At 45.1% G+C, this 25,773-nt stretch overlaps 1 protein-coding gene across 9 annotated transcripts in view; it reads left to right on the top strand.

Moving 5' to 3' along the window:
- Window positions 1-299: 299 nt before the first annotated feature.
- Window positions 300-25,773, top strand: part of Dscam2 (Down syndrome cell adhesion molecule 2) — a 30,533-nt gene continuing 5,059 nt past the window's right edge. For 2 of the 9 annotated variants that reach the window (XM_089466464.1, XM_018008016.2), the window contains exons 1-20: window positions 300-1,027; window positions 5,202-5,534; window positions 5,673-5,834; window positions 7,351-7,497; window positions 7,640-7,757; window positions 8,856-9,304; window positions 9,396-9,540; window positions 14,513-14,664; window positions 16,044-16,316; window positions 17,825-18,109; window positions 21,233-21,352; window positions 21,565-21,738; window positions 21,903-22,053; window positions 22,118-22,398; window positions 22,477-22,965; window positions 23,027-24,343; window positions 24,411-24,698; window positions 24,758-24,880; window positions 24,942-25,102; window positions 25,586-25,712. In XM_089466464.1, coding sequence (XP_089322590.1) covers window positions 979-1,027; window positions 5,202-5,534; window positions 5,673-5,834; window positions 7,351-7,497; window positions 7,640-7,757; window positions 8,856-9,304; window positions 9,396-9,540; window positions 14,513-14,664; window positions 16,044-16,316; window positions 17,825-18,109; window positions 21,233-21,352; window positions 21,565-21,738; window positions 21,903-22,053; window positions 22,118-22,398; window positions 22,477-22,965; window positions 23,027-24,343; window positions 24,411-24,698; window positions 24,758-24,880; window positions 24,942-25,102; window positions 25,586-25,712 — 5,344 coding nt within the window. In that variant the 5' untranslated portion in view covers window positions 300-978. Of the gene's footprint in view, window positions 1,028-5,201; window positions 5,535-5,672; window positions 5,835-7,350; window positions 7,498-7,639; window positions 7,758-8,855; window positions 9,305-9,395; window positions 9,541-14,512; window positions 14,665-16,043; window positions 16,317-16,942; window positions 17,231-17,824; window positions 18,110-21,232; window positions 21,353-21,564; window positions 21,739-21,902; window positions 22,054-22,117; window positions 22,399-22,476; window positions 22,966-23,026; window positions 24,344-24,410; window positions 24,699-24,757; window positions 24,881-24,941; window positions 25,202-25,585; window positions 25,713-25,773 lie in introns of all 9 variants that reach the window. The other 7 variants (XM_089466462.1, XM_018008011.2, XM_018008013.2 and 4 more) reach the window with 5 other exon arrangements.

Raw genomic sequence — 25,773 nt, 5'->3', positions numbered from 1 at the left:
AGTGGTATTTCATACACGCCAATGATTGAGATCAAACATGAGAGGTTTCATACAGTAATTTCAGAATTTCCATTGCACTGGCAATGGGTTCGGTGTTTGACCCATACTTCTATCAGCCCGGTTGACCACCCAGTGTAAACACAGCTGTTTTGATGCCCCCACTCACGGTTGCCTTCTGTCCGAGTCGCATTCGTGCCTAACCACAGACAACAAGGTGGAGGGGCGCATGCGCCGAGCCGCCGAGTTTGCAGTGCTGCCAACTGCACTGCAAAGCGGAAGCACCATGGCAGAGGCCGGAGCAGCCAAGTCAGTTGCTTTTCGAGGCTCGTAGGATACGCACGGCTCTGGCGGTTCAGAAAATGCGGAAACTGAGTGTACACTGAGTGCTGTAAGTGAGTGCTGTGCTGGGCTTTGAGTGCGAGCGGTTCGAGTACGAGTGCGAGTGCGGGTACGAGTTCAAGTGGCATTCGCCTCGCATGTGTGGTGAATTCGCATAGTCGAAGAGCGCGCCAAAGAGAGCACAGAATCCGAGAATCCGAGAAACGCAACGAAGAGCTTGACTCGCTGTCTGGTGGAAAAGGCATCGCAGTCAATGCGAATCTTTGCACGCGTGCAGTTGCCTGGACAGGATTGTTGAGTGAGGTTGTGAGTGCGCGCTTGTGCTCGGAGTGTGCCGGCTATTAAAGTAAATCGCCAGCATCATAAAATCAACAAATCATCAGCATTTAGTTCTAGCTATCACTACACAACATTGGTGCCAAACGACAGGGAAAAAGTGTCTAAAATGTAAATCCGTGCGACAGTGCAACTCAATTCGAATCAAAATTGCGTGAGCCGAAAATCAATCTTTGCCAATTCAACAATACGAAAATCAAAGCAAACCAAACCAAACCAAACCAAAACAAAACAAAAACAAAGGAAAACAAAAAGAAACGATAAGTGAAACTAAAATCAAAACAGGAAACCGAAGAGGAAAGCATGTGGATTAGTAGCCGCCTTTTTGTGATTTGTTTGCTGCTCAGGTTTGGTAGGTGTAACTCGTCTTGCTTTTTACCCTTCCCCCTCTTTCCCTACCTCTTACTCCATGCCACCAGGATTACTTTGCCGCACCGCTCGGAATGCGCCGCAAAGTATGCTTAGATTTGTGCTTGAGTGTGTGCTTCGAATATCTATCAACAGCTGTCGGCAAATATTTTCCTTTTACGCGCTCCAAAACTTATTATTCTAAAAGGCGCCCAGTCTCATAAGGCTTTTCAGGGATTTAACGGGTTCTGAGCGCAAACGGCAAAAGCGTGCAGACTTTTAAGCCCTTGCGAAATTTAATATGCCTTAAAAATATATCAAATTCCAGCAATGCTTAATTAAACCTCATATTCCAGCCATATTTTATTCGGTTAAACATATATAGTGCAGTCTCAAGACATTCCCAAATTTGTGTAGTCTTTTGCTGAGGCCTAAGCCTCGCAGCTACATAAATCATAAGAGCTCGCATGAATACAAACGTTCTCAGTCCGAGCGAGAGGGAGAGAGGTGTTAGCATAATTTATGAGCCAGCATTTACTCTACGAACTAAGTGCAAATGATTTGGTCCGTTTATGTTACGTCAAGCCCATAAAATGGCGGTCATAACAACAAAAACTAAACCAGCCAACGCGCAAACTGCGTATACATAATATGAAATTGCCTTATGATAAAAACCCAGGCGTCAATTTATGCCAAGCAACTTGAGTGTGTGTGCTTGTGTGTGTGTGTGTGTCAGTGTGCCAGTGTGTGTGTGTGTGTGTGAGTGGACTAATGAAATGTGTCAGAAGCAGAGCACTCGATCGAACCACAGTAGACCCATCAAATCGTTCACACATACACACACACAGAGAGAGTCTGACACACACACATAAAGCAGCTTTTAGAAATTTGATATTTTCCAATTTTCATTGCCTGACTGTTTTCATATTTATGATGGCTTCGGCAATAGCAACTGACATACCTATAGATATACCATGAATACATATACATAGTATGATTTCGCACTCTAGCCGAGCTGCGAGCAAATGAAAAATATGCAAATGAAATTGTTGCTCAATATCTGAGGGGCATACTTCTTTTGGTTTTCGTTGTTATTTCATTTTCATGCGGATAAAAATAAACATAAAATCTAATGCGCAACACAAATTCAGCATGGAAAACAACAGGAATTCGATTATGCTGAAAAGTCTATAGGGCCTAAACCAAGCGAACTTAACCCGCAAAGTGGTTTGCCCGCAAAACTGTTACAACAAAATTATGGAATATTTATATTGGCTCCACACGGGCTGTTGCTCTCCCAGATTGATTGTATTTTAAATCCTTTGTGACAAACGCTTTAATTTCGTGTGCGATTAATGATGCTCGCTTCGGCTTCCTGTCAAATGGTCTCCGGGGCAGAGGTCAGGCAGAGCGCAGCTGGCTCGAAATGGAAAAGAAAAATGGTTCTAGCCTCAACTCATCTCAACCTCTATGCACTGCTGTCGCTTTTTCTGTTCAAGTTTCAAAATATTATTTGTTTCAAAATTAATTTTATTTGCTGCTGAAATTTTATTCAATTTTAAACGGTGTAAAAAACGATGTCAACTTCTTTAGGAGTTGCGAATTCGCTTTGGGTTTTCTCGAAAATCAATTTGCGCTATAAACATTTAAAATTTCTCATTCAGCTGCCTTTTTGTTACGGATTTTCTTCTTTGCTTTATTTTGCTTTTGGTTCGTGTGCAAGTCGGCTTTGAAGGGGCTTAGGGCCATCTCTTTGGTTTCCCGTTGCTCCAACATAAAAAGTTATTTACAATTATTATTACTGCTGCCGTTGTTATTATTGTGCCTGTCTGAATGCGCGTTGGTCTGTAAACGTTTTAAGTTCTTTCAACTTTAGGCCAAAACAGTATTGAATTGGAAATACGCTTCGCTATGAGTGTTTGTGTGTGTGTGTGTGTCTCTGTGTTGACGTTTCCTTTGCTTGTTTTAGCGCATAAAAATTGAATTTCCTGTTTTCTGGGTTGATTACGCAGAGGGCACAGCCCATCATTTCCGGTGCCGGTACCAACTGGCAGCACTTCTGCTGAGTATTTCCGCGGCTGGGAAAGTCCTTTAAAGAGCTCGCCGCTGAGCTTTAATGCGCATTGGAAACTGTTAGTTTCGAGGCTGAGTGGGAATGCCTCAGGCTGTTTTACGGCTAGGCCTTTATACAGTACGTCTGCAGTATCATAAACAACAGAACTACACAGCTTGCACACACGCAAGGCCTCAAAGGAAAAAGAAATAATTTCAAAAAGTGCCAAAAGGGCATAATCCAGAGAAGAAGCACACAGTCTGAGTCGCCTCGCAAAGGCAAAACCAACCTCTCGAGTCGCCAAGTAGATGCGAAACACACTCATATTCCAAATGAAAGTCAGTGGAAAAGCGAGACGAAAAAGCCGAGCGGAAATTCGAAGAAAAGCTTTGAAGGATGCAAAAGCCAACCGCGGCTGCAGTTGCAGTTGCAGCTCCAGGAGTGCAACGAACTATCAGCCAGTTTGACAAGTTGTAAAATAGCAGCAGCTTTAATAGCATTATAAATAAATTAAGATAGCTCTGCGGATAGCGCGACTATGGACATCCGATATAGTTATATATATATACAAAACTTATCAAGATATATGAGCATAGTAAAGGAAATAATATAAAAGACAGTAGAAAATTTATGTACATTCGATATTTTTAGAGCGAGTTTTGTTGTTCTATGGGAACTGAATCGCATCTCATTCTTTGTGTGTCACACTCAATCCCTGCTGTCTTAAATTGTTTCATGGCTTTGGCACTAAATCCGCACAGCCCAAATCGTAAATATTCGCGTGAACGTCGAATTCGTCAGTTAAGCCGCAGCAATAAGCCCAAGTTGAGGTGCTAAAAGAATAAGACGACGCTGAAGCCGAGGATGGGGGAGAGGAAGACATACTTGGCTCGGTACACGGCATACAATGACAGGAAGAGCAGAGGCAGAACAGACGCACAGTAGCGCTCGCGGCGTAGACCCTTTGTTTTCACAGGAAAGAATAAAAAACCTACAAGTGGATGTATACACACACACTCTCGCACACACACATACACATACATATGCACATCAGCGAGCCTGGACACCCATGTGTGTGCGCTTTGCGGCACATGCTCGTAAAATATACCCTTTCTGGCCGAAACAAAAAATATACCGAGTGCCAGGCGTACTCAAGACATACTTGCAATAATTTTATGGCCTGGCAGAGGCCTCGTCCTGCTCGCTCCCGAACAGCGGGAGCCATGAAATCAGCGGGGAAAAGCGAAATGAAACGAAACGAACATGGGCCGGAGAGACGAGCAGAAAAATGAAACCAGAAAGAAGTAACATAAAAATCCATGATGCCAAGCATAAAACAAAAAGCGACTGGCCAGGCACAGCAACAACAACGACAACAACAACAACAGCAACGGCAACAAAAAAATATACAAAAGCAAAAAGAACAAAAACAACTCTAATTGCAGACACAATGACTTGGTGGTGCGGAACAGCCTAGCGAGCGGGGCAGGAGGCAGGGAGAGCGGTAAGAGGCTCCTAGTGCCAGACTTGAACGAGTTGCAAGGATTTGCAGAGCGCCGCAGGGAGAGCCGCTTGGGTGGCACTGACAGCCGAGGCGTATTCATGTGGAATTTGAAGCGAAATGTCAATTTTAGAAATACACACACAGCTACATACATATACAACACGAAATATATAACTGTGAGTGTGTATGTACATGTGTGTGTGTGTGCATGCATGAAAGAGAGAGCAAAGCATGGCGAAGCCATAGACAAAAATGTTATTCTTATTTAAGATAAGGCGCAATCTGTTTGCCAAGCGGCATGCAGGCGGACAAGTACATTGGAACGGGCTTAAATGGAAAGCTCGCCTGATGAAATATAGAAAGATTTCGAGCACCCCTCCTCTTTAAAGGAGTACAGTTGAATGCAGGCTAATGGAACTTTGAGAAATGAGAATTGCGCTATGAATTTTTGAGTGGCTCCTCATTTAATTGCATTTTAAGATATTTGCGTTTTAGTCTAAAATATCCAAATGCCCAATTTTTAAATGGGGACATTTAGAGCATATTTAATTTTAAAATCTTAAATATTAATAACACATATATAATATATAACTATATTATTTGTATTTTTTTTTGTTACAGATGCCACGATTAGCGAGCCCTTTGAAACACATTTGCGCGGCCCCGGCTTTGTCATGGAGCCTCCGGGTCGGGTTGAGTTCTCCAATTCGTCCGGCGGCTGGCTGGATTGCTCCGCCTCGGGCAGTCCCCAGCCAACGATCGATTGGGTGCACGCGGATGGCACGGCGGTTACGGAGATTCATGGCGTGCGTCGTGTGCTCCGCAACGGCACGCTCGTGCTAATGCCCTTTGCTGCGGCTGCCTATCATCAGGATATACATAATACGATATATCGCTGCATCGCCAGCAACTCTGTGGGCCGCATTGTGTCGCGCGACGTGCAAGTGCGGGCGGGTAAGTTTCGAGTCAGCCAAAATGCATCATATATATGTACATATATGTAGACTCACACATACATACGTACGTATGTGCGTGTGTGTTTGAGGCTTGCATATTTTTTGTATTTTCACATTTTTCGTACTTTTGCGGCAGTCGTGGCCCAGGCCTACAAAGTGGATGTGGAGGTATTATCCGCGTCGCGCGGCTGCACAGCCATTTTGCGTTGTGTGGTGCCCACGTTTGTCAAGGAATTGGTACGAGTGGTCTCGTGGGTTCATGAACCCGCTATCTACATCTATCCCTCGCTGCAAGGCGGTAAGTAACGCGGGTGCTCATACTTGTCTATCTGTCTCGCTATCTCACTGTCTGCGCGTCTGCGTGTCTGCTGCTGACGTGGCTTCAACTGGAGTCGCAGGCTCGGCCTCGGTGCTCGCCTGCATCCTTGTCCCTGTAGCGGCTTACCAAGCCAACAAAGTGCATTGTTTGTTTTCAGTATTTGCCTGCTTAACTACCATCGCTTTGCCTATATACCATAACGCGTATGTACGTGTGCATGTGTGCATGTGCTCGTACTCGTGTGGGTGTATTTAAGTATGCGTGTGTGTGCTATGCCCCATGCTTTGATGCATAATTAACATTGTCCTTTGGCAATTTGAGAAGAGCTTTTAACTTGCCTTAACCCTGCCCCAACAAAGGTGCAATTTTGTGCAGTGATAAGTAGTTAAGCCTTTGGCAAGCGCTTAGCGATGCAGCTTTCTAAGACACAAGTATCTTGCAGACTTCTTTAATGCATAAGATAGGCGACAGCAATTTAAAGTAGGCATATCCGTGTACTCAGACAACATTTCAAATTCTATGTGTACATTCATTATTAAATTACACTTGTATTTTCTAGTTTTCTAATAACTTCTCCTTGAATGCTATTGTTTATACATAAAAAAAGGATTTATGCTTATTCAAATGTGTTATTGTTTAAATATATAGATAGATCGCCTTTGTTCATTTTCAAAGTTTACTCATTCAACATAATTTTACACAAAACCATAAAGATACAAAAACTCAAGTTCATTTTTATGACATTTTATAAGTGCGATACTCTAATAAATCCTATGACTTTTATTTTTATTCATTATCTAAGAGTTTTTCTTTTTTTTTGTTAATATTATACTGCATTATTATTATTAATATTATAATTTTCAAAATGAGCGAAAAACAAACATTTAAAGATTTGCTAAATGTCTTATTTTCTACAAAAACTCAATGCTTGCTTATTTAAAATTATGTCTAAATCCTTTAAAATAGATATATCTAAATTTGGGCCTACCTCAAAGTACTACTTCTCTTATGATATCGTTACTTCGCTGAATGACATTCATACCAAAGGACATATTTTAATTATAAATTATAAATTCGTTCAATCATGACCACATTTTCTTATCTTTCTTATTTTGCCTTCATTATTGTAGCTTGTTTGCTTTTCTGTTTTGTGATATTCATATCTGCTGGGAATTTGATTTTTGAATAGCCATCAGTCAAGCCTGATTAAGTACTAAGATATAAATAATTGTATATTAATATTCCTACTAGATATATACAGGGTTTAAATAAGATCTACTAACTAAAGAAACTACTGATTATCTCCTCTGCTGATTTACCATTCGATATAGAGTAGAGTAGGGTAGAGATAGTGGTAGAGGAATCTCGCACCATTTTTCTTCATCAAAAAATATTCAATTGCTTGTGACCTTGAATGAGTATTACGTAGTCGGCAGCGTCCGACTCAGCTTTCATGTTATCTTTGAATAATCGCTTATTTTCCTTTTTTTCACAGATGGCAAATTCCATTTGCTGCCAACTGGTGAGCTGCTCATTCACAATCTGCAGGAGAGCGATGAGTCGCAATCCTTCCGCTGTCGCAGCATGCATCGGCTAACCCGTCAGGTTGTTGTCAGCTCGCCCACGCGATTGCGCATTAATTGTGAGTGACCCAATCACAGCGACTGCCTAATACTCAAAGAGACAGTCGCACACACTGTGCACAGGTGCATCGCTGCACAGGTGCACAGGTGCACAGCGCTAACAGCAAGACTAACCAATGTCAATCTCTACATCTCATACAGCGCATCGCGGCATCATCTCACCGAGCGTTGTGGAGCACACATCTCATGTGCAGGTTTCGCAGGACGAGGGCGCGGTGCTGCTGTGCGTGGCACAGGGTTGCCCTTCGCCTGAATACAGGTAGGTAGTAGGCAGGCGGGGGCGTAAAATCGGGTGGGGCGTAAAATCGATGGCACTGTCAGCCAGCTAGACACATTACAGGTGAAACTTTTGACGTTGACAGCGCTGCCTTTGTGTGAGTTAATTGGAACGCATATACATTCACACCCACACAGAAGGGTGTTGTGTGTGCGAGCGTTTAGGGCTTCCAAGCATATAAATAAAACTGTGGCCGCTGCAACATGGCCAGTGATTGTGTTAAATGTGTCGAGAGAGTTGCCAGCTTGCCATGGAACGCTAATTAAAATATGAAGTTGAGCGCCGTCTGCCTTAAAGTTGGACCTGAACTCGAGCACTAGACGCTGCTCTGATGTAGATGTGCGTACCGCGCGTGTGTGTGTGTGAAATTGTAGAGAATGAAATGTGTACATAGGACATGTGTTTGTGTGTGTAGCCGTTTAGCTGCTAGAGTAGGTGCAGGACACATGTGCACACATAATTACGCTTTGATAAGCAGGCAAGTAATAAAAAACTTTCGCTGCACGGCAGCCGGCAGCCGGCAACTCGCAACGGCAACCGGCAAACGGGAGCCGCCAGTAGAGGCAGCGGGGGCAGCGGCTGTAAATTTCCGAGATACAATGCCAGACTGTAAACGCGAAACAAAAGAATCTATGAGGGCAACCAAACCACTGTCAGATAGATGGATAGATTGCTGAGCAGCAAATAAAACTGCATAAAAAAAGAAGCAGAAAAATATAACTCTAGCCATTTCATAATTAATAAAGTCGGGAGACAGGCGGGTAGACAGCGACAGACACATTGGCAAATGAGCCAGCCATTGGGATTAATGCAACATTAAACAAAGGAAGAGTAGATAAAACATTCAGACACAGACATAGAAGCATTCTTGTGTGTGTGTGTGTGGGTGAAGCTTACTTTAATAATTTAAATAGTCGGATTAAGCTGGCGCTAAAATTTACGATCACATTTCTTGTAATCCGAATAATTCCTTCGGACTCAAGTGAATCTACCTAAGGACAGAGTCAGGCTTGAATTATATAAAATCTACAATATATATTTTTAACCACATTCATACTCTATTGCTTTTCTCTCCCCCAGCTGGTACACTCAAAACGGAGCTGGCCCGCTGCCTGTGCTGAGCGGGCCGCGGGTGCGACTGCTGGGGCCCATTCTGGCCATCGAGGCGGTCACTGGCGAGGACTCGGGCGTCTACAAGTGTACGGCCAGCAACGTGGGCGGCGAGGCCAGCGCCGAGTTGCGGCTGACGGTGGCCACGCCCATACAAGTGGAGATCTCGCCGAATGTATTGAGCGTGCATATGGGAGGCACGGCCGAGTTTCGCTGCCTGGTGACCAGCAACGGCAGCCCCGTGGGCATGCAGAACATCCTGTGGTACAAGGACGGGCGGCAGCTGCCCTCGTCCGGCCGCATCGAGGACACGCTGGTGGTGCCGCGCGTCAGCCGTGAGAATCGCGGCATGTATCAGTGTGTAGTGCGACGGCCCGAGGGCGATACGTTTCAGGCCACTGCCGAGCTGCAGCTGGGCGGTAAGTAGCGAGGCCAAGAATTGGCAACAGCCGCCGAGTAATTGCAGCTAAAATATTTATATGAATATCCGCAACCACACTGGCCTTGCAGATGCGCCGCCCGTGCTACTCTACAGCTTCATCGAGCAGACGCTGCAGCCGGGACCCGCTGTTAGTCTCAAATGCTCCGCAGCCGGCAATCCATCCCCGCAAATTTCATGGACACTGGACGGATTTCCTCTGCCATCAAACGGAAGGTAATTGAACTTGTTGAAAACGGGCTCTGCCTAGTGCGCTGCCGGTGGGTGGAGCTCGACTATTGCCAACTCTGCGGGTGGCACCGCAACTGAAAAAATAGAGGAAAAATGAACAGAAACAGAAAAATGCGGCGGAAGCTGCATTTATTGCGCTCGTTGTATATATTTTTCTCTTTTTGCATTTTTTTTAGCATTTGGCTTTTAAAACATCGCACGTATAGAAAGTAGCTCTGTCGGTTGCCGACGCCGACGCCGACGCCGAAGTCAACGCCGACTGCCATTAGTCGTGCCTAGTGAGTGCGCGGCTCGGCGCCGGCTTCAACGTTCATTCACTCTTTGGAGGGGCGCAGCCACTGGCAACGGTCTAAAGACTTTGCACGGCCCACTCCTGTGTCTGGCCAAGGTTCTGGCTTTGGCTTTCTATTTGTTAATTAAGGCTCGGCAAGTGTGTTGTTTGCCTTACGCATTTAATTACATTTTTAGTCTGGCCCAGAGCCAACATCCAATAGAAATTGCCAATTGCCAACTGGCAATGGCAACTGGCAAATGGCAACTGCTTATTAAATTCCCAGTGGCTCTTTAATGACATTGACATTTGCATTCAACGGTCAAGCGCTCCAAGTAGTTGCCTCTATTTGCCACAAACAAATAAAATGCAACAGCACATCGATTGATTGGCTGCCTCTACTGCAGCTCCCACTCCCATTCCCATCCACCCTCCTGGGCTGGCTTTGATGGCGCTGCTTTGACATTGTCACTGGCATTTCATCTGATTTTTACTACGGCATTCTCCACTCTGCACTCTCCGGCCGCACTTCATTTTCAGTTTGTTGCCAGCTGCCACTAATTGTTTGAGTTACGTCTGTAATGATTTGCAAGTCAAAGTTGGTCCGTTGTTGACTTCTGTTGTTGATTAAAAATGGCCCCAGTTCGTTTTATTAACATTGACTTTGGCTGTCATTTAGTTCGTCTGTTTGCTGTCCAATAAAAAAATCATGGCTGCGCTTCAGCTCCCAACTGCACTCCGTTGCAGCTGCTGTTTTTAATTAAAACTAATGCCATCTGCTGGCCAAAGAGCACGTTGAAAGTTACAAAAGTGTTACATAAATATGTATGTATATATATGAACAGAAGCCCGTCTTGTTTTTTCTCTTAATTTGATTATATACTGCATATATTGAATATTCCTATATCCCATCTGTGATAGCATTTCATCTATTCAATTCTCGCTGAAGAAATTCTTTTTATTTATTTCATTTAAAAAAAAAACAAATTGCCAGCAGTCTGACCTGACGGTTATTGAGGGAATTGCTCTCATCAGCCACATCTGTCACTCTTCAGCTGCATATCATGCGCTGGCTGAACTTCAAAATAATCAAAAACATTATTCATGTAAGGAGCTTGAGACTTTGCCATGAATATGTTTTATTCAAGGGCTGAGCTCTTTCTCGCTGAGCTTCATTTGAATATGTCCAGCACTTTTTGAGGAGTTTGGCCGACCACAGGGCACAAATTGATTACAAGTATTTTCGAGTGGGCAGTGCAAAAGTTTGCCCAGAAGTTGCCGACACTCTGGGTGCCTTCGTCGCCCTTGGCTTCAATTTAAAAGTTATTTAAGCAACACAATTTTGACAAATAATGCCATTAGGCATTATACTCCCCCAGATGCCCGTATTGAAGGCGCTGGGGCAACCCAATTTCCAACTGCAGACATTTCGTTGCTTGTCGCTTGTCGCTTGCTGTAATTGCCGAGTTTTAAGTGGTTTACATTATTTGGTTTAAAGGTATATCAACTCGGTAACTGTATTTATTTAATACACACGCAGACAGCCAGCCAGACAGTCGAGCAAACAGGCTGACAGACAGCGAGTTTGGCAAGAAGACAGAAAGACAGACAGACAGACAGGCAGAGAGACAGCCAGCCAGGCAGGCAGCTGGCAATGCGGGGGCTCTGCGAGCAGGAGGCGAGCTGAGGCTGACGCTGGAGCTGGAGCTGACGCCTTGGGGCGGAAATTAAATGATTGCGCGCACGAGGTAACGCAACACTCAAACGCTCATTTTACGCCATTTGGAGAAGTTTGTCTGAGGCATGTAGCATGTGGCAGCATTGAAGGCGTCGCCGCTTACTCGCTCGGCATGTGTGTGCGCATGCTGTGCTGCGCTCGTCTACAGCTGCAGGCTGTCTGAAGCGTGCATGTGTATGTGTAATTTTGGCTTGAATTATTCAGCGTTAAGTGCGCCCCAAATAGAAAGTTGTGTATAAGTTTATACAAATAAGCAACGCATTTGCCTATTGCCAGGGTCATTGCAGAAATTTCAATTAAAGCTCAAGCTTCAGCTCTTAAATACATTGCAGGCAAGCGCCATTGAGAATCACCGACTGCTTAATACTCGTTTACGGTGTGATTATAATTGCATTTACTAATCATATACTCCTTACCTTTAGGTCTATCTGTATAATAGGTCTAAAATGTATAATATGCGATATATCGATTATCGTCGTAAAATAGTTGTCAAAAGTTGTGAAATTAATAGCCTTAATATCGGTAAAGTGGCCTTTGTCCAGAGAGAAGGACGGATAGTTAGGTTTTAGTTATTAAAGTAATTTTTTTCTTCATTTATTGTTTTTCCTGCTGTACATACTATTATTCTAGATAGATTTATATTCTTTTGTTTTCAATGATTTATTTCTTTTTATATAATTATAATTGTTTTATATAATTATGATTATATACTTTTTTCCCTTTGCAAGCTTTTGCAATTCCCTTAGGAAGTAATCGTAGATTTTACATGAATAAATATTTACGTAAGTTCTTTGCATTTGGAATACGTGCTCTACGTATATATTCATCAGATTATTTGAAAATATTTTAGGAACTCCCTTCACTAAAATAACAGAGGAGTTAATTGAAAACTGCCCACTGTGTATAAATTTATGTGAATATTAAGTAAACACATTTTAAGTAAACACAGAAACACTGAAATGCTGTTTATTAATAACCATATTAAATTTAAAATTATATTAAAATTAAAATGATAACTTACCATACATTTAATTTTGATTCTCACCAATAATTTAAATATATATTTTTTCGTGACTTATATCTTTTTTAAACCCGACATGCTTAGCCTTTTGTCAAAGCTCAAAAGTTTTTAACTTAATTTGCCCTAATCGACTTTATATAAATTTCATAAAGCATTGAATTACATTAGGGGCATAATAGGTGTCCTCTTAAGAAATTCGTTATCTGTAAAAGTTATAAGCGCTCTCATATAATCCATTTAACCGTCAACGAGCTGCAGTGCGCCACGTGGAATCTCGGTTCAGACAAATTGAAATTCATAATTTTGTAAGTTTGCAGACAAACTTTTTCACTTCGCACTGAATCTTAAGTTGTTGCAACAACTACTTTTATTTTTGTCGAAATTAAGCCACCTAAAAGCTTGCACAGGAGACACACACACTCACACACACACACACATAGCCAAACACCGACACACGCGGATTTACACAACAATCAACTAAAACAGCACACAAAAGCTGCGCCAACTATTAGGTTTATTTTGTTGCAACCAAAGCGCTTTATGCCACAGCCAATCCCGTCCCGGCCCCTGCCTGATGCCCCTTCCCACACCCGCTGCCGACTTATAAACTCAACCAGACATCTCACACACTCGCTTCCGCTTAAAGTTTCGTAATGGCGTTTAAGCTGCCACTCCATGGCTGGATGATGCGGGGCCACTTTCGTTCTGCCATCTGCGGATGTGTGCAACTTGCAACTTTGTTGCAATTTTGTCCCGGCATTGTTTCAATGCGCTCAATTGTTGCAGCTAGCAGCCATGTCCATGGCTGAACATTTAGGGATATGAGTGGGTCTGTGTGTGGGTGCTTGTACGCCTGAGTTTTGAGCAGCTTCATTTTCATTTAACTACAGTTGTTGTTTTTAACAAGCGTCGCGCGACGCTCGTGGGGCACGGCCACTTTATAGAGTGGCAACCGCCAGCCGCTAAGTTTTTCCGTTGACTTTGTCACTTTCTGGGGAAATCAGCGTCCGAGAACCAAGTGCATTTACGATCGCTGTGCAGCCCGCGCAGGGCTTGGCCCGGACAGCTGCAAAAGTTAATTAAAATTGTAATTACTTTGCCTGCTCCATCTCTAATGCCAATTGAAATGTTGATAGCGCGTCGCCCGCAAACTAATGAGCCACTGGATGCGATGCTTCGCTTCCTAGCGAGAGCCCACAAAGCCGCTTGTGTCTGTGTGTGTGTTAGTGTGTGTCTGTGTGTGTGCCATATGGCGAATGCGGAACATTGTTAGCTGTAATTAATGTATTCGCCAATAAGACGGCTTGCAAACAAATAGACTTAAGCCAGCTTGAGCGCTCATAAAAATCCTTTTTTGTTTTTGTTTTTTGTTCTTCATTATTTGCCATGACAACGTAATGGGCGCATTAAGTGGAGCTCGACTGTGATGCCTATTTGGCTGTGGCTTGTGGGCGTGGCACATGACATTGAAAGCAGAGCAGAAACTGTGCTAAGCCTGACAGCTTGTCAGAGCGACAGAACGACAGAGCGGCAGAGCAACATGGAGGCAGACTTCATTACATCTAAATAATGCAATGTTACGTATACGCCGTGTTGTGTCGAAAACAAATGAAGCCCAGAGCCAAAGCAAAGGATTTGGGTCAGCCTGCATACGAGATGCGGCTCGTTGAGCTTGTGCAAATATGTGTGTGTGTGTGTGAGCATGTACAAGGGCTCGTACATGGCTCACTAATATGCATGTAGCTGCTCGTTAATGCCCCTGGCCTGCCGCTTAAATATGCAGCAAAATAGAAAACGAATACACGAGTATACGAATATAAAATGCATATCGCATTGCGCACTGCGCGCATTCTGCGTGTGGGCCATTCAAATGTTTTTCGTACTAATGCATCTGTTCTCATGGTATTTCTCTGTCTTCTTTTCGCAGATTTATGATCGGACAATACATCACCGTGCATGGAGATGTAATTAGTCATGTTAACATAAGCCATGTCATGGTCGAGGATGGCGGTGAATACTCCTGCATAGCCGAAAATCGTGCGGGTCGAGTGGAGCATGCAGCTCGCTTGAATATTTATGGTATGTGCTACATTCGCAAATCACACACAACTGTCTCTGCATATGTATGTCTCCCTCTCTCTCTCTCTCTCTATATATATGTGTATGTGTGTGTGTAAACAGCTAATTTACACATGCACTTAAACGTTTTTCAGTTCTCTCAGTTTTTGTTTGTATTTTTGGTCTTCTCTTTTCGGTGATTTTATGTTGCCTACTTTTGTGCACCATTTTCTTTCCCTTTTTTTCTCTTTTACATCGCTTTTGCTTTGTTTCCAACACTTCACTCTGTGCGCCTTTCTCGCCTATCTACGTATGTATGCAGTATCTGGCTGCAGTTTGCTTTGCAGCTCTAAAGTGTTGTTCAAGGCGCATTCCCCCTTGTGCACACAAGCAGAGGGCCTCGTCTCGCTGAGGGCCTCGTCTACCTTGTTTTTGCAAGAAATCAAATATTTTTGTGTCGCCGCGCAAACAAAATGGCGTTGCCAAGCGGAGGGAAGCGCAAGCAAAATGACAGCAGAGGAAAAATAAATAAGAACTGCGCCCAACGCTTTCGCTTAAAGTTAAACATGAAGCAAAAGGCATTCCCGACTTGTCGATGTTAAAACAACCTGCGAGTCTATATGATAAGACAAGCACTATTTGATAATCATCAAATTGTTGCATATATAGTATCACGTATATATATTTAGTCATTAGTCATCAGACATATTCAAAGTGTATGAGGTTAATCAAATAAATCTTCATTAATTCATTTTACAATTCTCTTAAATTTGCATATACATAATTTATGTATTTATGATATGCTCACATTATGATTCAGATCATTCGAAAGTCATCCTTTCTCATCGACTTTCCTATGCCAAGCTGACTCTAGTCAGAACTTCTGCTTTACTTCGCATAATGCAAGTATCTCAAAGCAGCGCCTCATCCTGCATGAATTCTCGCAGTGTCGCTGATTACGCGACTTGGTAATGGCGGTGATTACAAAAATCTCTGGCGCGGGTGCAGACAGCAACACCAAACTGCTCACGTATGACATGCTAGAAAATTATGCATACTCCGCAGAATCCACAAGCACCAGCGTAAGCAGCAGCCGTAGCAGCGCACCAACAACGTGTTGTTGTTGTTGCTTGGCGGCATTTGCTGCATTGTTTCCTTCCGCATTCTGCAGGCACAGAGCGAAAAGCGAAAAGCGTTTCGGCGGCTCTGCTTAGAGAGTCAGCCTCAGAGTCGGAGTGACGGCTGCCAGGATATGCATATTACATTTGCGCTGCTTCCTGCCTTTCCTTTTGCTTTGCTTGTTTGCTCGCTGTAATATTTGCTGTTTGCTGCATTATTAAATGAGCAACGTGTACACAAATCTGTTAAGCACTCACGTTTCTCAACCGCTCGCCCCGCAGGTCTGCCCTACATACGCCTCATCCCCAAGGTGACAGCTGTCTCGGGCGAGACATTGAATCTGAAATGCCCCGTCGCCGGCTATCCCATCGAGGAGATACACTGGGAGCGCGGCGGACGCGAGCTGCCCGACGATATACGGCAGCGCGTGCAGCCGGACGGCTCGCTGACCATCAGCCCAGTGCAGAAGCACACCGACTCCGGGGTCTACACGTGCTGGGCCCGCAACAAACAGGGTCACAGCGCCCGGCGCAGCGGCGAGGTGACGGTCATAGGTTAGTATATCTTTGTGAACTGCCAACTGTCGGCCAGTTGGCCAGTCTCCTCCACAGCTACAGCTACAGCAAGAGCTACAGCCGCAGCCTCAGCTCACAGTGCGGATTGGATGACAAGGGAACAGACAAATGAAAGCTCCGATGACGTCGAGTGCAAATTACATTTTAATTATTAACAGCAAATTAAGTAGATTGTACGGTGCTTTAAGTTTTGATTTCGCTTTTAATTTTGGCGCGTATGCCGCATCTGCTTATACCCTTATTAAATATGCGCAATAATCCCAGCTTAAAAGTTTGTAAATTTAAAAAATGAAGAAGAAGAAGCAAACCAAAGTGCGGAGGAGTGCGAGTCAGCGCATTTGCTGATGGCGGCGTGGCCAGCGACCCTTTTTTTATTTTTTTTCTTTTTCAGTTTTATTTTTATTTTAATTAATGAATGCGCGGGCTAATGAAGCGCAACGTTAATTAAATGTTGATAATTTGTAACCTTTTTCCGAGATTTGGTCCGTCGCTGCCGCAATCAGCGGGCCGCAGTTAAAGTTTTCGTAATTACATTGATTGCTGGCTCAGCGGGGCGCTCCTCCCGCTTCTATCACTCATGTTTGCCTTGACCCAACCACTTGCAGTGCCGCCGCGTCTCAGTCCGTTCCAAACGTCGATACTGCAGCTGAACATGGGCGATCGCGCCTCGCTCACCTGCTCCGTGGTGAAGGGCGATCTGCCATTGACCATCAACTGGCGCAAGGACGGCCGCCCCATCGACCCCACGCAGCACATGTCCGTCAAGCAGGTGGATCAGTATAATAGCATTCTGGTCATTGACCACCTGGGCAGCGACCACACGGGCAACTACTCGTGCGTGGTGCGCAACTCGGCGGCGGAGGTGGAGAACTCGCAGGCGCTCCTGGTGAACGGTAAACAACTGAGCTGTGAACATCATTCACTCCTCTATAAAAAACACTATATATCAAGTATTTTACGAATATTATCCTTAGTTAATAGTAGTTGCGTTTTTCGTATGCACTTTGTTTAATGTAATCAACAACATCACTAATGATCGACAATCGAAATTTCACTTGTCCTGCAACATCCTTATACATAAACATATATATATATATTGTCTATAATATATATACATTCATATAATTGTAAATTGTGTTCAAGAAACGGCATTAGCTATTCCATATATTGTTATGAAACATATCGTATATCTTTATAAATCACTTTCACTTCAAGTTCTGGAATGTTTGTACAACCAAGTAATATACTATTTCGTAGAGTTTAACAATCCTTTAACAAATCTGCGAAGGTTTAGCTGTACATATGAATGTATGTATGAAATTTAAATTAGGAAACATCCACAGCAACAGCAAATAGCAACAGCAACAGCAAACAGCAGCTCAGCGCGGGATCAACATCAATTGAAGGATTGGATTCCGACGGTTGCAGACTCTTAGGTCTGGCAGTGAGATTTGTTAACATTTCTGGTTGCTCTTTCCTTCTTGCAGTACCGCCGATCATAGAACCGTTCGCCTTTCAGGATGGCCTGGCCGAGGGCATGCGCACGCGCACTGTCTGTGGCGTTTCGCGCGGCGATGCGCCCTTGAAGCTGATCTGGCTTAAAGACGGCGAGCCGCTGCCCGAGCTGCTGGGTGCGAATATCACCATGCTCGATCAGTATAGCTCGCTGCTGAGCATTCCCTCGCTGTCGGCCTCGCACTCCGGCGAATACACGTGCGTGGCCAAGAACCCGGCAGCTGAGATCAAATATACCGCTCTGTTGCAGGTCAAAGGTAGCGTAATAGGTTACAAACCCATAACACAATCAACAACACTACTCCAATACACCAACACACCAATACTCCAACACTTTTGTCGCATTCAACACCTAACAGGATCTAATTAATCACCTTAAACTTTCACAACTGCCCCTAAATAATCATTTTTGCTTTCTCGCTGATGTATTCAAGAAAAGCGCTTCTTAATGGTTTTGAGTTTTTGATTTGATTCGTTTAATTTCTAAGAAATCAACTTTTTGATGCTTGTCCTACGCCCCACAAGCTCAATCGTAACTGAACGTTGCCAAACTCTTGGTGCTTTGTTTTTGACGGTTTCACTCTACCAAAATAACAACAAAACGAACAAAAAGATCATATAATCTAATAATAAACAAGACAAATCAAAATCCCAAATAAATCCTAATGCCAGAGATTGCCCAGCTTAAAACATCCACAAAATTATTTATACAAATCCTCATACCCTTAAGACGCTTTGGCACGCTGTGGGTTTTTTAACAACAGTCTCACCAGGTAACCTCATAAACTGCACTGCTTCTTATTCGCTTCGTAAACAGAACCGCAAAATTTGTTTTAAACATATATATATATATATTTAAGTATTCTCACCTATAATAAACCACTACATCAATTGACAAATGAGTTGCGATATTTCATTTACAACGCTTTTTATACCACTAGAGAAACGACGGCTTGCCGTGGTTGAAATGCGCTCTTTGAAAGAAGATGTTATACTGAAATGATGGTAGTTATCGAACTCTAAGTAATTGTAAGCATTTAGTATGAGATTGTATTAAAGAGTGAATCCTTTCACTCTTGCTTCCTTGGAAGAGCGCACGTCTCGAACATTTTACTCGAATTATAATTTATTCAAATGCTCATACAAAAACAACAATATGAAAACATTAGCTGGCTTAACATTAATTTGCTTATTCGCTTAATCCTTTTTGTTGCCAACTCTCTCGCTGTGTATAGAGTACGATGCATACGAATTTTGGTACCCATTCTTTTGATTTGTTTTTGTTACTGCCATTTTTTTTGGACTTGCAGCTTCAAAACTTAGCGCACAACGGCTGCTGTTTGCCCGCTCCCCCACCAAAAACCGAATAAAAATAAAAACGCTAACTAATACGAAACCAGAATTATTGAATGGCCAAGCCTTAGCTATAAATGTGCTGTGCTTAATTAACAAGAATATAAACTAACTGATAAAGCTGAATCAGCTATAAATCCACTGAAGACGCCCCGCTTATGCTTCAATTTGGCTTTGGACTCTGTTTAACTGCTGACACTCTGCGTATGTGTGTGTGTGTGAGTGTGTGTGTGCGAGTGTGTATGGCCATTTTCTCTATCCTGCTTCTGCGTGTATACATATGTGGGTGTGTGAGCTTTTTATTCTGCTCTCTAAATGCATAAGCATATTTTTTTTGCAGAATAAAAAGTACAGTGAAACCAAATTATAAACAATATATAAATTTAAAGCTTCGCAGTATTTGCTAATGTAGTTGACAATGTATGTACCATAGCAATGTGGCATGTTGTGGCAGCAGCACAATACTTTGCACGCTCCCTTCAATTGCATTTGTTTTTTGTTTTCTGCATGCAACTGTACATAATTTAGCTCAATTATTTTTTGCAATACCAGCTGCCAGCTGCCATTGCCATTGCCATTGCCACTGCCATTTGCATGCGCATAGTGCATAGTGCATAGTGCATAGTGCATAGTGCATAGTGCTTAGTAGAATGAGTTTTAGTTTCTTTTATTTATGATTTGCTTGCTCTCTGCTCTGTTCTTAAACGCAGTTGGCTCTCGATATTGTTTTCAGTCGTGCTGCGCCAAGCTTAAACTAATGCAAAATATGCATCCAAATTCTTTACAAATCTGATTTACTTGGCGAAACCGAGTCGAAAACTGTATCGAGAACACGTGTGTACATTGATTTGATTTAGTTTATATGCCCAATTACCCAGGCTGCTGTTGTGTGCAAAGATTTTTTCCAACTAGTCGCTATTAGCCAACGCGCTGTCGTAGACCCAGCCGAACCCGCTTTATGTCACAAGAGAGCCAACCCAAACCAGACTACAAACTGCTTTTTAAAAATGCTCTTAATTTCCTTTATGAACACACATTACTTTATTTCTTTTGTATTAATAACTGCTTGACGAGCAAAGGGCTGGCTAGTAAATGCAATTGTGAAAAAAAAACATTTATTGGCCTTATAAATCATCGAAATGCACTTCGCGGCCATGCGAGTGCGTGGGCGTGGCACATGCTTTTAAAAACTAATTATTGAAGGCCCGTTTGGTTTTTGTGTTGCGCAATCAAGTTTTTCATTTCCATCTGCGTGCTTAACAATAAAACTCATATAATCGTGCATATAAAACATTTATGTCCTTTCTGTTGCAGTTTCATTTTAATGGCAATATTTCCCAATACGATCCTGGCATGCCTTTGACATTTATTTACCCCACCACAAGGGGAAGTTTTTCATTTTATTATTATTATTTATTTATTTTCATTTTTTGTTTTTTGTAACTTGTACAATAAACTGCGAAACAGCGAGCCGCAGAGCGTGGGCCCACAAACAAATATAAATTTAAAATACAAAGAGAAAAAAACAAAGAAAAAAGAATACAAAACAGAAACAGCAATAATAAAAATAATTAAAATATGACTAAAAAATCCTTGCACAACAACCAACCTCATTAAAGAGTTTACCTCACGGATCTTATGTAAAATAAAGCATCCGGCTTAAAGCATCGACTACTTAAATTATTTCCATTTTGATTGAGTTGCATAAAACCTTTTGTTACAATTACAATTATAAGTAAGATATGAACAGCCCAACTGTACATTAGTTGAATCTTTTTCTATACGCTACAAACCTTTCTATTACTCTCAACCAATTTGAATAGTCACAGAGCCTTATTTTGCCGTTTATACTTTGCCAGATATCTTCACTTTTCCTCTGCCTCTCTCTATCTATCTCTCTCTCTCTCTTTGTCTGTCTCTATAACTCTCAAATTAATACCTATTCTGTATGTCTTAGAGGACTTTTGATTTGAGCCTTTATCGAATTGCCAGTCACACATTTCTAATATTACGTATACGCTCTGTAGTGCCGCCCCGTTGGATTGTCGAGCCAGCCGACGCGAATGTGGAGCGCAATCGTCACATAATGCTGCACTGCCAGGCGCAGGGCGTGCCCACGCCCAGTATCGTGTGGAAGAAGGCAACAGGTCAGATATGTCAATTCGATCGACCCACATCTTTTTATTTAATATATAAATTAGATTAGAGCATTACAAATGTATGACTATATTCTTCCCTTGCAAAATTCTCGTATTCATCTTATTCATAGTTTATAGTCTCACTTCAGTATACCATATACATATAGAAAGAAAAGGAGAATAAATCGTGTCCATTTTAAATTTACGATTCCCATCAACAGGCAGCAAATCGGGCGAGTATGAAGAGGTGCGGGAGCGCCCATTTACCAAGCTCTTGGGCAATGGCTCGATGCTGCTGCAGCATGTGAAGGAGGATCGCGAGGGATTCTATTTGTGCCAGGCGAACAATGGCATCGGCACGGGCATTGGCAAGGTCATACAGCTGAAAGTCAACTGTGAGTATCAGGGGGATGTGCTAGATAGAACGAAAGTCGGCAATTTTCCTAATTGCAACGGCAATTGTGATTCGGGTGCATTTATATTGGCTGCAAGTGCAGCAGCAGCAGCTGCTGCTGTGGAGATAATTGAAATGTGAAATTTTGCATTTTGAATTTTGCAGCCTCCCCATACTTCTCCTCCACGTCGCGCTCGGTCACCGTTAAAAAGGGCGACACGGCTCTGCTGCAGTGCACCGTCAGCGGCGACAAGCCGATAAATATTGTGTGGATGCGCTCGGGCAAGAATACGTTGAATCCGTCAACCAATTACAAGTGAGTGTGAATGAGAGGTGTATAGCTCATGCTCTTACTCATTCGGCAATCTCAATCGTTGCAGAATCTCGGTCAAGCAGGAGGCCACACCGGATGGTGTTTCGGCGGAGCTGCAGATACGCACAGTGGACGCCACGGACAGTGGGCCGTACTTCTGCCGCGCCAGCAATCTCTATGGCAACGACCAGCAGCTGGTGCAGCTGCAAGTGCAGGAGCCGCCGCAGCCGCCCAGTGTGCTGGAGGCGGCCATGATCAGCAGTCGCTCCGTGAACCTCAAATGGCAGCCCAAGGCGCTCAGCACGGGCGACGTGTCCAAGTACATAGTGGAGTACCGCGAGGCAGATCGTAAGCATTCTACTGTGAATAGTTCCCCATCAAACTAGCTCTCTTTCCCTCTCTCTCTTCTCTATTTTCATATCTTAGCCGTTCTCTTCATCGACCAGTGGCAGCATTTGGAGGTCAAAGATCCGCCCAGCTTCAATGCATTGATTGAGAATCTGAAACCGGCGACTCGGTATGCTTTCCGGGTGATAGCCGAGGGCAATGCGGGACGCAGTGCGCCCAGTCAGGAGTTGATTGTGCGCACAGAGCCCCAACGACCCGCTGGGCCACCCCTGAATCTGTCTGCTCGCCCTCTCTCGTCCACGGAACTGCTGGTCAGCTGGGCGGCACCACTGCCAGAGCTGCGCCACGGCGATATCCAGGGCTACAATGTGGGCTACAAGCTGATCAGCTCGGGCAACTCGGCCTACAACTTTACGTCCGTTGCGGGCGACGGTGAGGGCGGCAATGGAGAGCTCCTGCTCAGTGGACTGTCGAAATTCGCGCGCTACAATATCGTGGTGCAGGCCTTCAATCAAGTGGGTCCTGGCCCACTGTCAGAGCCGATTGGGGCGCAGACTATGGAGGATGGTAAGCTCTCATTACTGCGACCTTCTCAAAGATGAGTATCAATACTTATATTTCTGCGTAGTGCCCAGTCGTCCGCCGGAGGATGTTCGCTGCGCTGCCCTGACGTCTCAGTCGCTGCAAGTCTCGTGGCAGCCGCCGCCAATTTACCACACGAACGGCCTGCTGCAGGGCTACAAGCTCATCTTCGAGCCCATCATCGACGACGTTATGCCCAACAAGGACGAGGTCGAGTCGCGCAAGACCACGGCCCTGACCACGGTGCTGACCGGGCTGCGCAAGTACACCAACTACAGCATTCAGGTGCTGGCGCATACGCGCATGGGCGACGGCGTCCTGTCCAAGCCGCTCTTCTGCCACACTGAGGAGGACGTGCCCGAGGCGCCGGCTGACATCAAAGTTGTGGTCAGCTCGCCGCAGTCGCTCTTCATCTCCTGGCAGTCCCCGACCGAGCCCAACGGCGTCATCACCAAGTTCAGCCTCTACACACGCGTGGTCAACGGCCGCGAGGAGCTGAACAACGAGAAGCGTAGCCTGCCCTCGCAGCAGGCCTACTACGAGGCCAAGAATCTGCATCCCCACATGGAGTACCAGTTCTGGGTGACAGCCTCCACGCGCGTGGGCGAGGGCAAGAGCTCGCGCGTTGCCTCCCAGATTACCACGAATCGCGTGCCGGCCAGGATCATCTCCTTCGGTGGCTCCATAGTGCGTCCCTGGCGCTCCACAGTGACGCTGCCCTGCACAGCTGTGGGCAAGCCCAAGCGGGAGTGGTTCAAGGGCGATGTGGCGCTACGCCAGGGCGGCCTGCACAACTCGCAGCTGCTGGACACCGGCGACCTGATCATCTCCAGCCTGCAGCTGGCCGACAGCGGCAACTACAGCTGCCAGGTGGACAACGGCATCGGCACGGACCGCCTGACGCACATGTTGCTCGTCCAGGTGCCGCCCTCTGCTCCCGTGCTCTACGTGACCAGCGCCACCTCGAGCAGCATTCTGATGCACTGGAAGTGCGGCTTCACAGGCAACGCCCCCATCACGGGCTACACCCTCTTCTACCGGCGCGCCACGGGCAACACCGAGGAGATGCAGCTCTCCCGGCACGCCTCCAGCCACGAGCTGAAGGGCCTGGTCTGCGGCAGCACCTACCAGATTCATCTGAATGCCCACAACAAGGTGGGCAGCTCTCCGGCGAGCGTCATGCTGCACGTGCGCACCCAAGGCCAGGCGCCCGGCATGCCGGCGACCACGAGCTTGCTGGCTCCTAACTCCACCTCGGTGCTGATCCGGCTGCACTCCTGGCCCGACAACGGCTGCCCCTTGATGTACTTTGTGCTGCAGTATCGCCCGGTCACAGACGACCCCGACAAGGAGTGGATTTTAGGTGGGGACAACCAACTCAAGTGGCAGCTAACAAGACTATGATTGACCACATTTCATTTCCCCCTTAGTTTCCAATGCCCTGAAGCCCCAGCGTCGCGTCGTCATCTCCAATCTGCAGCCATCCACGCTCTATCAGCTGCGCATGGAGGCGCACAATGTGGCGGGCGTGTCCCAGGCCGAGTTCAGCTTCGTCACGCTCACCAAGGACGGCGACCCGCCCCCGCCGGAGATTGTGCAGCGCGGCCAGCGGGGACCGAGCGTGTTCTACGGCAACGTGAACCTGCTCATTCCGAGCATTGCCGCCGTCTCCGGCATGATTTGCACCATTGCCTTGGTTATCATATGCTATCGCCACAGTAAGTAGAGCGCGTCTTACGCCAAGCACCTCACTGAGTGTCTGCCCTTGCTCGCCCAGAACAAAGCAACCACATACAAAAGGAGTCGCTGGAGAACCGCGCCAACTCTGAGGCGGCGCAGCGTGAGCGCTACTATGCGACCATCCACAAGGTTTCCATGCAGAACAATGACAAGATTCCGGGTAAGTGTCAGCGCTCAATCAGTTGACACGGCCAAGCTCTAAGCCCGGGGCTCTTCCACAGAAACCTCTGAGGACATTTCGCCGTACGCCACCTTCCAATTGTCGGAAGCGGGCAACATGTCACAGCCGCATCATGCCGGTCCGGCCAACACGCTGCTGCACTCGTTCATGTACCACGAGAGGGCTCTGGCCGAGGGCTGCTCGTCGCCACCACCAGCTGCGGTACTAAAACCAACCACCACCCATCACCACCACCACCACAACCAACGTCCACAAAAGACAATTCATAATTATTATCAAACCTCACCGTTTCATAATATCGTGCGTTTGTTTATTCATTTCTTTGATTTTAGCTCTCTTTCTCTCTCTCTCTCTCTTCATCTGTGCCCCTCTCCAGTCTGTGGGGGGCACTAGACCTACAATTAGTGTGTATTTTTCCATAGAATACTACGTGCTTTTTATGTTGTTTAAGTCTGCTCGAGTCTTACGTTTATCTAAGTTCCCTTAAGTGCAATGCCGTCTACCGTGTGGGCATTGAGCGACGCGCTCTGCCTCGTCTCACATGTCAGTTTTTTGTTGGGCTTTAGTTGATCCTTTGTTTCGTTCGAGAGCGTTTACCATCCCCAAACGCTTTTGTAGTCGCTAGTCGAGCCTGGCGATCATTAACTCAGTCCCTGCTAATGTTATGCTTTGTTCTATGCGCAGTCCAAGAATCGACGGCGCCACTCACGCAAAACGGAGCCAGAGAGCGAGGAGTCCGAGTCCGACCAGGATCAGCTTACGTCCAGCCGCACCGAGTCTTCCAATCAGCACGAGGGCAAGATCAAGCACAGTAAGTCCATTGACCCTCTGGCCCTAGTCACAGCACCTGGCAAGTGTCGCATATGAAGGTC

The sequence above is a fragment of the Drosophila arizonae genome, chromosome 4 (assembly GCF_054131065.1).
Source record: "Drosophila arizonae isolate 15081-1271.41 chromosome 4, UAZ_ARI_1.0, whole genome shotgun sequence".
Classification (NCBI taxonomy): Eukaryota; Metazoa; Arthropoda; class Insecta; order Diptera; family Drosophilidae; genus Drosophila; species Drosophila arizonae.
The sequence above is the reverse complement of the archived record's forward strand: the minus strand, read 5'-3'. Positions and strand labels throughout refer to the sequence as shown.